The sequence below is a fragment of the Entamoeba invadens genome, assembly GCF_000330505.1.
Source record: "Entamoeba invadens IP1 unplaced genomic scaffold scaff_1105074726609, whole genome shotgun sequence".
In the NCBI taxonomy this organism is placed as follows: Eukaryota; Evosea; order Mastigamoebida; family Endamoebidae; genus Entamoeba; species Entamoeba invadens.
Window position 1 is genome coordinate 2,539 of NW_004191835.1, and position 15,100 is coordinate 17,638.

At 33.8% G+C, this 15,100-nt stretch overlaps 5 protein-coding genes across 5 annotated transcripts; 3 read left to right on the forward strand and 2 right to left on the reverse strand.

Annotated features, from left to right (window-relative positions):
- Window positions 1-4,023: 4,023 nt before the first annotated feature.
- EIN_133830 (hypothetical protein) lies at window positions 4,024-5,448 on the forward strand (the record flags this gene model as incomplete). Its single annotated transcript, XM_004185177.1, has 1 exon — window positions 4,024-5,448. The coding sequence occupies one exon, from the start codon at window positions 4,024-4,026 to the stop codon at window positions 5,446-5,448; it is 1,425 nt and encodes a 474-aa protein (XP_004185225.1).
- Window positions 5,449-5,536: 88 nt separating this feature from the next.
- On the reverse strand, window positions 5,537-7,681 carry EIN_133840 (hypothetical protein; the record flags this gene model as incomplete). Its single annotated transcript, XM_004185178.1, has 1 exon — window positions 5,537-7,681. The coding sequence occupies one exon, from the start codon at window positions 7,679-7,681 to the stop codon at window positions 5,537-5,539; it is 2,145 nt and encodes a 714-aa protein (XP_004185226.1).
- A 2,015-nt stretch (window positions 7,682-9,696) lies between these two features.
- EIN_133850 (hypothetical protein) lies at window positions 9,697-10,787 on the forward strand (the record flags this gene model as incomplete). Its single annotated transcript, XM_004185179.1, has 2 exons — window positions 9,697-10,262; window positions 10,307-10,787. The coding sequence occupies 2 exons, from the start codon at window positions 9,697-9,699 to the stop codon at window positions 10,785-10,787; spliced, it is 1,047 nt and encodes a 348-aa protein (XP_004185227.1).
- Window positions 10,788-11,014: 227 nt separating this feature from the next.
- Window positions 11,015-12,223, forward strand: EIN_133860 (60S ribosomal protein L3, putative; the record flags this gene model as incomplete). The annotated part of the gene is made up of 1 exon (XM_004185180.1): window positions 11,015-12,223. The coding sequence occupies one exon, from the start codon at window positions 11,015-11,017 to the stop codon at window positions 12,221-12,223; it is 1,209 nt and encodes a 402-aa protein (XP_004185228.1).
- Window positions 12,224-12,363: 140 nt separating this feature from the next.
- EIN_133870 (phosphatidylinositol 3-kinase, putative) lies at window positions 12,364-15,055 on the reverse strand (the record flags this gene model as incomplete). Its single annotated transcript, XM_004185181.1, has 2 exons — window positions 12,364-14,743; window positions 14,895-15,055. 2 exons carry the CDS (start codon window positions 15,053-15,055, stop codon window positions 12,364-12,366), a joined length of 2,541 nt encoding a protein of 846 aa, XP_004185229.1.
- Between the last annotated feature and the right edge of the window lie 45 nt (window positions 15,056-15,100).

Sequence of the window (15,100 nt, forward strand, 5' to 3'; positions counted from 1 at the left end):
TTATATGGCATTTTTCTAATTTATACAACATTTTTAGTAAAATCAATAGTTTTTTTCTAAAATATATAGGATTTTTGATAACTTATATAACTTTTGTTTGAAAATATTTTGCTTTTTTTACAAATTATTGGATATTCCCGAATATTAGGAATAAAAATACACATAATAAGCAAGTTATTATTTGTTAAAAATACTTAATATGTAACTATATTTATACTATTATATAACTAAATTTTAATCTATTTTTATTGTTTATTTTAATACAAATTTTCACAATTATGATACATGATAAAAATAATTAATTTATAATATAACTTTATCAATAATTATTACAAATATTTTATTATTGAATATATAATTATATATATTATATATTATATATATCATTATAATAGACTAATAAATGAACTGTATTAACCATACATTGTTTAAAAACATTTGATTAAATATTTTCTTGGTTGTACACTCGAGGCCACACAATTTCCCTAACATTTTCAAAACAACTTTGGCACTCTTCTGGTTTAATAGTTAAAAAACCATCTCTGATTTTTTCAAGAAAATTTTCGATGCCATTCCAAGTTCTCACATTTTTTCAACCCTACTTTTCCAGATCCCAAATATATTTTCAATTAGGTTTAGTGCTGGTGAGTACGCAGCATTAAATACTACAGTGTGGTTTGTATTATCTAGCGTTCTTCTCATAGTGTTGTGAATATCACAATTATCCACCCAAAAAACGCATTGTCTCTGTTTTAAATCATACTCATGAATTAGGTACCGGAAGTAGTCTTCGAACGAATTTAACGTGTTTGTTCCACAAACCACATTGCAATAAGAGAGTCCGTCACAATCAACTGCGCATATGGAGGTGAGGCGAAGACCACCTTTTGATTTTGTGATGAAGGCTTCCTTCCCTCTAACTGACCAGCCATATGCAGGAGTTGATGCTACAGTCCAAAGTTTCATCTATACAAACCCAACGTGCTCCACCTGTTATATAACCCCTTAGAGCGTTTACTGCTGCAATTCTTTTTTCTTTATTATCTGCCGTGTTGCTTGTTGGCCCTCTTGTCTTTGTTCTTTTGAAAGAAAAAATAGGGACTTCTCTCTCTTCACCTGTTGCTGTTTTACCAGTCATGAAATTTCCAATTGATGATATCGAAGGTGCATAAAGATCAATGTCCTCTTTAGTAACAGCAACCTTGGATATTTTTGGAATATCCAAAATGATTTCGTCAACATCTTCTTCTTCGCGTAATTTTTCTTCTTGTGCTATCATTTTTCTAATTGAAGTTATTTTTGTTGTTGTGTCTTCTTCAATGGCTTTTTCTACCAATTTTTGAAAAGGTAAAGTACGGCTTTGTCTTCTATAATGATTTTTGGATATATTGATATCCCTTTTCTTAACATTGAAAGATACTTTTCAATGTTTATTTTTTAATCCCAATTATTTCTGAATATCGTGAAGCATTCATGTTATCACCATTTTTACTCCATAGTTCAACCAAAGTATCTCTTTGATCAATCGTAACACGAGAATAAGGTCGTGTATTTGTTTTCTTCTTTTTTGAATCCAATTTTCGGGGCCGACCCCGTGATCTTTTTTGAAGAGGTGGGATATCTCGATGGGGCAACATTACAGGTTGTACAGGTTGCCCTTGCATGGATAATGGTGCATTTTCATGATAGTCGTTTCTTGCTCCTGGATCTCTTCTGTCGATATAATCTAATTGCATGATATCATTTTTTTGCCCGTTATTTAAATATACATAATTATGTTAAAAAAATATCCTCATTGAGAAGAGGTTCTAAAATAAAAATAGATTAAAATTTAGTTATATAATAGTATAAATATAGTTACATATTAAGTATTTTTAACAAATAATAACTTGCTTATTATGTGTATTTTTATTCCTAATATTCGGGAATATCCAATAATTTGTAAAAAAAGCAAAATATTTTCAAACAAAAGTTATATAAGTTATCAAAAATCCTATATATTTTAGAAAAAAACTATTGATTTTACTAAAAATGTTGTATAAATTAGAAAAATGCCATATAATTTATAACAAATATAATCACTTTCATTAAATGCTATATAATTTATAAAAAACACAATCTATTTCATTAATAGTAATATAATTCATTAAATACAATATAAACCATAAAAAATACTGTCGAAAATATAAAAACATAATCGATTTATTAAAAAATATTATCGATTTGAAACCAATGAGCACTGTATAAGGATTATAAAATAATTTATAACTTTAAATAATTAATCTATTATAATATAACTATGTAAATATGATATAACATAACTATTTATTAAATTTTTTTTTTGCATTGTATTTTTTTTATAATAATATTTTACTATTAAAATAATCATTTTTTCATCTATTTTTTGACAATTCACAAAATAGCAAAATACATATAGTGGTATATATGTAATAATATGTGTTTGTATCATCCCGTTTTATCAGATAATTTAATTGGAAATGATAATTAAGATGTTTTATTATGTTAAAAAACAATTTATTTGTCGAGTAAAAGATATAGTTGTTAATTTAAATATGATTTACAGATAGTAGAAAAATAAGGTGTCAGGAATAAATTGGGTGTCAAATAAAATAGGGATTAGTTAATGTAAAAAAATGGGTTTCGTTTTTTTTTATTTTTTCCCCTCACAAAAAAAAATATAAAAAACCATTAAATAACTCAAAATCAATCTGACACCCAATTTATTCTTGACACCCAAATTTTCTACTATCTGTATTATTTTTCTAATAAATATTAAAATTATTTTTAATTTAACAACCTGATTAATTTAGTAAGTTTTATACCATATTATAATTTAAAACTGTGTTTTTTTCATTAGTTTACACCAAAATAAAAAAAATGGCAATTATAAATAATGAATTTTATTAATAAAAAAAAAATCGAATAAAAAAGGATTGTTATGTTTTATCTTTTAATAATATGCAATACCAGTATATAAATAATGCCGTTTTTTCCGTCTGAAACAAATAGTAATTATTTTTAACTATCAAACGATGGACTTTTGGGTCAATTAATAAGAAATTATCTTTTTCACACAGATTTATTAACACCAAAATGTCGGGAAAAAGTTCAAATGTCGACGAATTTTCGTTTAAATGACGCCAAAGTTGATTCATAACTTAAAATACATCATCCCATTATCACACCAACTAATACATATTAATAAAATAATTATTGTTCATAGTATAACTGGACTTTTTTTCTCAATTATTTTTTTCTTCTAAAAAACTTCTTGTGGTTTTCATCATTTTTTGAAAGGTTTACCATTCCGCGGCATATTAATCCCTTTATTATCACTATTTCTTGTTTATAAACAATTCTATATTGATTATTCTTTGTTATAACCACACACAGAGACATGCTGAATTGCAGCCATATTCTACTCAATGACACCAATAATTAGAAACACCGAATAAAATCTAAACCAAATCAGTTCCAAAAAATCCCAAAAACACACTGTTGGAATTAATACTAATTTATAATTTAAAATAAATTAAATAAAATAAAATCCCAACGATTTGTTGAATGAAACATAACCACTATTGTCCTAAAACAAGCGAATATTTATTTAATGAATTTCCCGATTCATACTTACATTATTACAAAGGTTAATAACTGAAAATTGTCTTGTTTTACTTTTGTTTGAGAGTTATGAATAAAAACTCTATTTGATGAAATAAAAATGAATAAAAATTTTGTTTTTTTTGCTTATTGAACAATGCAACCAGTCGAAGTCAGAGAACTTAATTCTTCAAATTGAACCATGGTGTGTACATCTTATACAATTTGCGTTGTCCTCCTATTGTTATCCCAAGTCTTTGGTGATGGGATGTGTGTCGTTTGTTCTTATTTATTCATTTTAAAACATTTGATTCATCCAAAACACCAAAATACTTAAATTTTGTCGATACAAAAACATTCATTAACTTTAAGAGACGTCTTGTTTTAGTCAATAAACAAAAGATGGACTTGAAGAGAATGGCCCTTGATCTTGAGACGGTTGATAGTTGTTACGATCATGTAGAAAACGCCGAAGACAAAGTAAGAGGACTTGCTGTTAAAAACGAGTGTTACGTACATGACTCTATTATACCAATGAAAAAGGGGACTAAAAAGATGAGTCGTTGTGGTGAATGTTTAGACCTTGTCGGGCCAAGTAACATCCAAGTCCAGTGCACAACTGCCGGAACTTTTCGATCCAGAAAGGTGAATGAAATTGTTGAGACAAATTTCATGTTAATCAATATGGTGATAGTCAACCATGATTTGTACGACATAGTAGCTACAACATCTGACAATTATAACGATGAGTACTGTGAAATTGCAATTAGACAGAGTCAATGTAACAATTTACCAAATCCATCACTTTATGTAGTCGATAACAACGAAACACATTCAAAAGTTCAAGTACTTAATATGCATGAGGTCACTGAATTCTTGATAATAAACAACGTCCAATATATCTTAGGATTGGATCCGTATTTTACTATTCCACACTTTGACATCAACATAAAAGTTAGTGCAATAACATTCACAAATGATGTGATACACTTTTTAAATGTCAACTTGACAAAGAACAATCTGATCACTTCAACAACAAAGTACGACGTGTCAAAACTTGAGGATTGCCAATATGACCCAAATTGGAATATCTACTCAACTGGAGCAGAAAGAGAGACCAACGACTATTTCAAGTGGATGTTCCGTTCTTCGGACAAAAGTGGTAAAATGTATTACGAGGAGAACAAAACTGAAGTTCTCGAAACAGAAAATTACCTCAGGTTTCAGAGTCACGACGATTTCACTAAAATTGTGTTTGTTGCACAAACTCCAATAAACTTTTTTGAGCAGTACACCCTTTTTTCTTTTACAGCGTCATCTGACAAGAAATGGGAATATCAAGAAAACTATGTGGGTGTTGGAAATAGTTCACAAGAGTACTTTGACAGTATCATTAAATGCGTTGGTATGCCAATCGATGTGATAAACACAAAAGTGAATGACAATCAGTATAACATTTCAATGAAAATGTACTTCAACAAAACATGTAGTTACTTGGGCAATGTCATTGCACTCGATTTCATTACAAGTGAAAATAGTGAGTTAAAAGTTACTTCGGCGCTATTAATAAAACGAGAAGACCATCAACAGTCGTGTTCATATGACACTCTCAACTGTGAAAATGTCATTTGCACTGTGAGGGATGCAACTATAGATGATGGTGTTGGGAAGTGGCTCAATGGGTGTATTCCAACATGTGGGAAATGTCGGACTGGTTTTGAGTGCACGACCACGGGCAAATGCGTCGAGTCAATAGTTTACAACTCGAGAAGTCGATGTTCCAGACTCTTCGTCTTCCTTGTTTTTTTCTGTGTTTTATTCATTTAGTTTTATACCTTTTTTATGCTTTATAAATAGATAGAGTCCACTTTTTAGAACCAAACAAAAACAATATTCTTGATTACATAATTGAAGTCTAAAAAGATAAAGAACTCTTAGCAACATACACCCTTCCATTCTTAGCACCACAAGCGACAGTCTGGTTCTTGTAGTCGATGGTACTAAACGATGACCCGGTATTACACTGAACATCATCTGCAAACTGCATCAAGTCGAGTAAATAGAACCGAATCTTCCCGTCACCACACCCACACGCAATAACGTTTCCTTCATGTGTAAGTACTTCGACTCGATTATCGAAAGTTATTGTTGGCAATTTGAGCATTCTAATATCCCACAAACACAGTATTTTCTCACACCCAAAGCTTCCAAACTTGTTGTCGTCGAACGTGTCGAGTCCAATGACCCCGCTTTTATGGGGCTTCATCTCTGCGAACTTTCCCTTTCCACATCTGATATCCCACAAGTGCAACGCTCTATCTGAACTTCCGCTCAAATATACATTCTCATTAAATCTGGAACACGCAGTAATCTTTTTTGTGTGGCCTCTGTAATTGTATTTGACTGTCTGCTTGAAGTTGTTATAGTCGACTATTTGCACGGAGTCTCTCCACCCAAAGTAATTGTATTTGTCTATGGGAGTGAATCCTTCCAACCTCCCGATGACCGAATCGAAGATGACTGGCTGGACCAAGTCCTCGACGTAGTATTTTATAGTCCCACACCGGTATCCAATACATATCGAATTGGAAAGAAATGAAGAGTATATAATAGAGCTATTGGGTCCTAACAGTCCGCGTCCTGTTATTGGGTCTGTTGTCAAATTGAACACTTTAACCTTTCTATCAGCAGACCCACTGACCAATTGTGTTCCGTCTTTGTCCAATCCAACCGAACGGACTACATTGTTGTGTGCTTCGATTTCGATGATCCGCATTTGACTCTTTTCCTCGTCTTGTTTTGTATTAAAAGAAACATGGAAGTTGAATTTGTAAGTATTCAACTCAGTGAAGTATTGATGTGTTTCTTTAAAAAGAATAACCGACTTCTCCGTCACTGGTTTAGTAGTGTTTTGAACTTGTTTGTCTTCTTCAGTCCCCGAAGGTGATTCTTCGTTTAATGTACAATTCTCGTCACTTTCTTCCGTAGAACACAGGTTGTGTATCAGTGACCAAAGTTGCTTGCACGTCGCGCGCAGACTTTTGACGTCCTTTTTCGATAGCATTGAGCAGATATTCGACAGTGTTGTCCTCTGCATCTTAACGAAAAAAGCATGTCCCGTCGTTTGTGGGACATTTCCACCAACAGCAAATTTCAACGTGGGAAGTCTTCTAATTGTGTCGACGTTAGTCGCTCCGATGTTGTCCTTCATGTTCTTCAAAAACGTTCTGATCACTTCTACAGACAGCCCAGTGGTCTTCTCTGAGAAGTCAACTTCCATCTGGACGTTCCAATATCCGTCCGTGTCCTTCAACAACATGATGTATGCTTTATTAAAAAAGAAGTACGCCACCTTCTCTTGATTCTCTATAACACGTTCTGTTGATTTAAAATGGTATAACACACATTCATCAGAGTAATAAAACGCAGAGAACTCGAGCTTGTCTTCCGCTGCATTGTAGTCTTTTGAAGGGCCTTTTAAAACGACAAAGCAGTCGTCGTTGCTTTCTATAATTCTACACCGATTTTGGAAAACAACCCGAATTAGGGTTTCTGTGTTCAAATGAAGGGACGTCTTCTTTCTGAAATTGCCCGAACAGAACATGTTAATTTCACCTTTAAACCTCGACAACTCAGTTATGGTATAATCCTCCGTCTGTATTATAACAGTGCCAACTTTCTTTCGTTGGATCATCGCTTCAAAGCCTTGCCGCTCTATTTCAACATAATACGGTACATTCTCTATGTCAATCTTTGGAAGGTCAACAAGGGTTTTGAATATTCGACTGTCCATCGTTGTCTGTCTTCGAAGCCCAAGTTTGACGTTAGTTGAATGACACCAAGGAACCGGGTTTATCTTTGACAGTACAGTCACTTTGACGTGTGTGGAAGACACTTGTTCGAAGATGAAACACTGATATAGAAATTGCGAGTCTCTGAATGGTACGATATTCGAGCGTTCATCTGTTGTACTATGAACTAAGTAATAAATTTTGTTGTTGAATTTGTAAGTGCTCCGCTTCCCACATACAGCGACTTTGTTAATACCTAGAATATTCATTTCAGTTTCAAAACATGCGTCTGTCGATGTTTTTTGAAATAGGTTGTATTTGGTGACAAACGGATTGCATCTGTAATACAACGGAGTGGTCGCAAAGATGTTTAATAAATCCATTTGCGTTTCAATGACACCACAAGACTTAACTACATACAATCTATTTCTTTATTATGTTGTTATTAATTACACAATTTTTAAATGTAACAAATAGAGTCGGTTTTATTTCGAAAACCAGTAAAACTATTTGAAAAACATAGTGGAAACAAACTGGTCTTCTGCATCTACAAAACTGAAGGAATTGTCCAAAGTAATATAACCTGAGTTCACTTTCATCTTTGAAGTCCATGACTCCTGCCAAAACTGTGAATTAAGAGGTGTGTCCGCGTATATTTGCACTTTTTGAATAAAGTTGTCCATATGTGGTTGGGTGTTCATTGTTGCTGTTTAATTTTCAGAGATAAATAGGTTTGAGTTTAAAATATTTTTAGTTGCTTAATTATTTAATTGTAAATAATTTGTATGACCGTTAATACGTATACACTTTTACGTTCATTTTTTTATTTTTGGGGAGACTTTACAGTAATTTTGCTTTAAACAAATTTTAACAATTGTCAAGTTTTTTAAAAAAAGTCATAAAAATAGAAAAAAAAAACATTTTATATAGTAAGTAGTTTGAATATGGTTTGAGTTGTAATTTATATTATGTTTATGATATGTCATCTATAAATAAAACAGTGAGTAGTATTGAAATTTGGGAATTAAAATATAATTTAGAAGTTTGTTTTTAATTTAAACAGTTTAATTGGTAATAAAAACAAGCAAAACGCTAGATTGCTCTGAAAAACAATTCATTTATTTCGAACATTCTAAAATACTCATTGTAATACTTTAAAACTGAGGATAAACACTCTTAATCTTTTTAATAATCAAGTGACATGTTTTAAATTTTACATTTATTGTTATATGTATTTTAATTGTTTTTTAATATTACTTTTCATCATTTATTAACATTTTCTGTTTTTAATAATTCGCTTATAAACAAACACCCCTTTCAATAAAAATAAAACATTTCAGAACAATTTGTTTTTATTATTTAATTTAACTCGGATTAAAAAAGAATAATTATTTTTGAAAGTCGGTGCTCTTTATCATTACTGTTATTTTTTGACATTCTTTCAAGAAAATGAATTTCAATTATTATATAATTGATATGTTAAATCCATACACATATTTATTGAAAGACGAATAATTACCAACATATTCATAAGTATATAGATGTTTCAATTCATTTGAATGTTCGGTTTACAATAGTACAATGTTTTGATTTTATAAACAAACACAGAAAAGTATCAAAAATTAAGTTAATTTAAGTACAAAAATAGTGAATTTTTTTTGTTTATGTTCATTTGGCATATTTCAAGACTATTTTATAATACTAAATATATTATTGTAATATTTAAATTATATTATAAATTAAGGATATAATAGAATTATATTGTAACAAGTAAATTATGGAAAATATTATTTTTTTTTTTTATTTTATTAAAAAAAAAAAATTATTTTCAAAATAATTCCAAACATGTAAAACTAATAATTATAATTATTTAATATTAAAAAATAATTAACAATATAACCTATTAACTTATCTTATTTTAATATATTTAAAATAAAATATTTTAATAAAAAAATTTTACTGTTTAAAAATTTCAAATAATTCAACAAATCATAATTGAATAAATAACTCAAACTTTTTTCTTTCATTTAATTTTATTTTTTATTATTATTTTTATCATTGTTATTATAAATAATTAAAAAGAATTATAATCAAATTAAACAATAATTATCGTTTTTTTACTGGTGTTCATGAGAAAAAATTTTTTTAATTATGTTTACAAACAATCTTGTAAATATGAACTATAATTAAACTATAATAAACCATATAAAAGTTATACCAAAGACAAACGAAATTGAAATGACAGATTTACAATAAACTAAAAAGTTTAACACACCACTTTTCAATGTCGACATCCACTCCACAAAAGAAGAAACAAAAATCTTTTGCAAGTTATGTGAACGCGTGTTCGTACAACCTTTCTTCTCATTTTTACAATAGTGTTATTAAAAGCAAATTTGAACCGTTTGCTTTCAACTTTGAATATACAATACAAGGTGTGAAGTATGTGGAATACCCCACTGATGGGTCTCAAATAGCCAAACACCTCTCGACCTTATTTAAAGTGACTTATCGAAACGGGTTTACGTACCATTTACCACATTGTAGTTTAACAACCGACGCGGGCTGGGGATGTACGATTCGCTCTGTCCAAATGCTCTTTTTGAACTCTTTGATTCGGATCCAAGAACCCGACCCGGGCTTTGACAAAGATTCGCAGACCAAAATGAAGAAAGGATTTTTAGTGCATCCAATGGACGTCAGAAGAGAGTACGTCCAACTCATAGAAGACACTCCCAGAAAAGAGGCAGTGCTTTCAATACACAAAATGTTCGACTTGGAAGTGGTCAGGAAGAACAATCAGAAAGGGACTAACTACCTTTCTCCATCGACTTGTGCCACGGCGATTTCGTTTGTTTCTTGATATCAGTTGTTCTTAGTGTAATGACACAAAGTGTTTTAATGGAGCAATGGGACGAAAGGCCGTGTCATGTGATGTTTGTGCAAACCTTTCCCAAACACGTCGAACCAAATACTATTCTAATGGTATTGGCACCACTCAATGAACGCACACAATGTTGTTTGGACTATCCATTTGTTAGTGGTGTTGTTTGTGGAGTCGAGACACGAGCAATTTATGTTGTTGGACACAGTGGAGGGGTACTCTTGTTACTGGACCCGCATCATGTCCAAAAGGCCCACGAAGATGGGGATTTCGATATCACAGATTATTCGGTGAGAACAAAAGATATTAAAATGGTTGGGTTAAGTCAACTTGCCTTTGGCAATTGTATCTGGAGCTTTCTTGTTCGCGACAACAATTTAGAAGTCATCAGAGATGTTGCAAAAACAAAGTTAGGAGTGACTCTTGAAGAAGATATCAGAGAGATGAAAACAACTGGAGACGAAGAAGGCTTCGAAGTGTTAGAATTTTAGAGTGTTATTAGTTTTTGTGTTTTCTCTGAATTAAATAAATGTTATTTAAAATGTTATTATAGTTTATTATTAAAATGTTTTTAAAAAGTTTTTGAAAATTGCCAAACCATATCAAACCCTTTCTCATAACAAGCATCTAGTAAAAATGAATAGTAAATATAATTAATAATATAGATACCTAGAACATAAGAACCCTTATAAAGAACTAAAGAAACAGTTGGTCGCAGATGTCGCACAGAAAGTTTGAAGCCCCAAGACACGGATCTCTCGCATTCCACCCAAGAAAGAGAGTTCATCGTTTAAGAGCCGCTACCTCAGCGTTCCCGAAGGACAAGACGACCGACAAGCCTCATTTGACCGGATTCCTCGGATTCAAGGCTGGTATGACCCATGTTATTCGTGAGGTTAAGAGAACCAACACTAAGCTCCCAAAGGACGGAATTTTGGAGCCAGTCACCATCATTGAAACACCACCAATGGTCTGTGTTGGATTTGTTGGATATAGAAAGACCGTCAAGGGTTTGAGACAAATGTCCGTTGTCTTTGCTGAACACATCAGCGACGAATTCAAGAGAAGATACTCAAAGAACTGGAAGAAGAGCAACAGAAGACAATTTGCCGTCCACACCGAGACTTACAATGACGTTAAAGTGAAGGCCAAGAGAGAAAGAATCATTAAAATGATGAAGAACAACGCCGATTTCATTAGAATCATTGCTCACACCCAAATGGCCCTTGTCCCATTGAAGCAAAAGAAGGCTGAAGTTATGGAAATCCAAGTCAACGGTGGATCTATTGCTGATAAGATCGACTTCGCTACTGGACTCCTCGAGAAACAAATTAGCGTCGACTCCATCTTCGGAAAGGACGAACCAATTGATATTGTTGCTGTCACTAAGGGTCACGGTTTCAACGGTGTCATCAAGAGATTCGGTGTTAGACACTTGCCAAGAAAGACGCACAGAGGTCTCCGTAAAGTCGCTTGTGTCGGCGCATGGCATCCAGCGAGAGTCGGATGGACTGTTGCTCGTGCTGGTCAGATGGGTTTCTTCAAGAGAACCGAAGTCAACAAGAAGATCTACAGAATCGGTGCCGGTGCTCTTAGAAACGCTAACACTGAGTTCGATTTCACTGAGAAGGACATCACCCCAATGGGTGGTTTCCCACACTACGGTATTGTCAAGAACGACTTCTTGATGATCAAGGGTACTTGCGCTGGTATCAGAAAGAGAGTTATTACCTTGAGAAAGGCTTGCAATCCATCCACCACCAGAATTGCTCAAGAAGAGATTTCACTCAAGTTCATCGATACTTCATCCAAATACGGTCACTCTAGATTCCAGACTACTGCTGAAAAGAAGGCCAGACTCGGCGCCATGAAGAAGGACTTCATCAAGCAACAAGCTGAGAAGGTCGAAGCCGGAAAGAAACTCTAAGTTATCATTTGAGGGTTTTAGTGTTTTTTATTTTCGAACATTACTATAAAATCTTACTTGATTTGGTCCTGATATAAGAAGTGAATTGAATAAGAGAGTCAAAAACAGAAAGATGATGAAACACATTAATTGAATATATCTTATTTGTAATGGACGTAGTCGTGAACAAGATCATTGAAAGTCTGCGACTTTGCATCTAAGCACTTGTATATGAGCTGTCTGAATTCCTCGCCCGCCTCGTCTTCCTTTTTGTCGAACATGAATGTGTCTCTCATGTACTCTATATCCTTTTCCTTCTGTAACTCGGGTATTCCAGTTGCAAGCATCAGCCTGAACAAGTATATAAAGAGTGACCCTTGCTTTCTTATACACGTAAAAGCACTTATACACAATTCCTCAAACTTTTTGAACATCTTTGACCCTTTCCCGCCCATCACGTGAGCGAAGTGTGGGGTGAATTTGAATGGTGTGCGCTCTCGCTTGACTCCAAACTTCGATTTGAAGTTCCCTAAGAAGTGTCCAAAGTCAATATGAAAGAATCGGCCATCTCTTCTAATCATCACATTATCGCTGTGTCGATCTCCTATACCTAAGATGTATGTCGCAACACAATACCCGGCACATGAATACACAAAATTCTCAACAGCTTGGTCAAATGTGACTTTAGACTCCGGGCGATTGCACTGCTCTTTCATCCACTTCGTTAAAACGTCGTCTTTGAACACTCGGAACGTCCCCTCTTCTTTCGCGATAATCGCGCCATACGTCTCGGAGTCTTCGACAAGTTCCAACATCCCCATTTCATTCCCCGTCGCCATGCATTGATACGGCAGCATCCTCAAGTCAAGTCCCGCAGACTTCCAGATGTTATTCATCAGTCGAAGCATTTGAAGTGTTAACACGTCTTGTCTCAAGTCGTCCCCGACCTTCTGGATGACGAGTATGTTCTTCCCAAGTGGGTCGAGATTCTCCCAGACGAGCATCAATGGTTTTTTCTTCGATGAGAATACGTTTCCGGTATTTGGTACCGTCCTCTTGACTCTCAGTCTTGAGTCGAGTGGCAAAGACATTTCATTTGGGTAATTATATTTATTCAAAGAACTCTTCAAGTGTGCTTTCTGGTCTTCTTTCGTCGAAATGGCCTTCACCTGATTCGCAAGAGTCACCAATTGGTTCTGTAAATGGACTTCATTGTAAAGTTCACTTCTGTACCCTTCTATCCCATTCAGAAATGCTTCAAGTAACGTTCCATACCTTTCAGTGACTCGTGGGTCGTGCACTTCAGCTTTTAAGAACCAGAAGAATTGGTGACCGATGACGTTCTTATTTCGTAGTGCACGGCGGAGTAAGAAGTCTGCAAGAGTGCTCAAGTGGTGCAATTCAAATTTCAATGCTTGAATCAGTTGGGGTAAGAAATCAACTAATTCGTAGTCTTTCATAGCGTCGATGCATTTCAACGCATAGATCCTCACCTCCTCATCGGGATAATGGAAGTCAAGTAACTCCAACGCGTGGGACGGCTCTATAAGAGGCCACTTTTGAAGAAGTCTATGTAACTCAAGTACTTCTTCTTGATCCGAGAAATCGACGGCTCGCACAACTCTCGAGAGTGCGCGTGGTTTAGTTTTCATCACCATAGCTCGATATGTCCAGAGCATTCTGATCTCTTCTGTAGTTAACTCTGCCATTGGGTCTGCTTCCACGGCTTTTTTATAGATAATGACATCCTCAGCTTTTAATTTGATTTCGGAGGCCATTTGAGTCTTCATTTCGTCGTCCGTAGCTGTGAATGTGTCCATAATGACTGGCTTATTAAACTCGATTAATTTGAATTGGATTGAACACGCTTCATTTGATGTATTCTCACAACACATGTTAATAGGGTTTGGCTCTACCCTCTCCCACATCCCACACCTGAATTTCGTGCGTATGAAAAAGCCGTTGTAATCGATCAATTTGCTGTTAATCGTCGCAAGACACTCTTGTCGTTTTGAAAGTTCTGGAGGAACACCGGTGGCACTTAGATCAGTGTAATACACGGAAAGAACAATTTTTGTTTCTCGTGGGATGGAAGAGATTAAGATGTTAAAGGTCAATACTAACGGAGAGTTAAACTTGATACGGCCATTCTCTATTTCAAATATCGGAGAGACTTCCTCTTTCGCTAATAGATTAACTCCATAGTATAACGAACCCGTTATGAAACACTTGAAATTCACACTGAAATTCATTTTGTCGGTCGCTTTGGTGTATTTGAAATTGTCAAGTTGCGTGATCTCTACACACATCGGAGTCTTTAAGTCCCGCTGGGACAAGTACCGCGTCTTGTCCGAGAGCGCCTTCACCTCACTTCCTATAAATGTGTTCAAATGTCCCATTAAACCTATTTGGTCGGCTTTCCACAACCGTTCATGTAATTTATTTCTGTCATATAGCACTAAGTCGATTGGTAAATTCTCGTGAACACATCGCCGGACATAATCAAAGTCACTGAGTACATATTCCCCTCCATCACTCTTTCTCTTTGTTATTCCGTAACTATAGATAATATATTCAATTATAGTAATATTTAATATAATATATATTTGATAAAATTATAATACATTATATAAATAAGTAATGATAATTAATGTACTATACAGATATTAATAAAAGTAATATAGAAATAAACTCGGGTATCAAGAACTCATTGAGTCCTCGCACTTTTAAGACAAAGTCAACATCCCTTGAATTTTCGGGAAAAACAGCAGGATTTGAGTTGTATAATTTTGTATGAAGTTCCTTGATAACAAATGAGATTGTATCTGTTGGGAGATGAATTATCGTTTTCATCACTTTGTCATTTTCGTATCTCCCGTTAATTCGCAATTTTGAGAA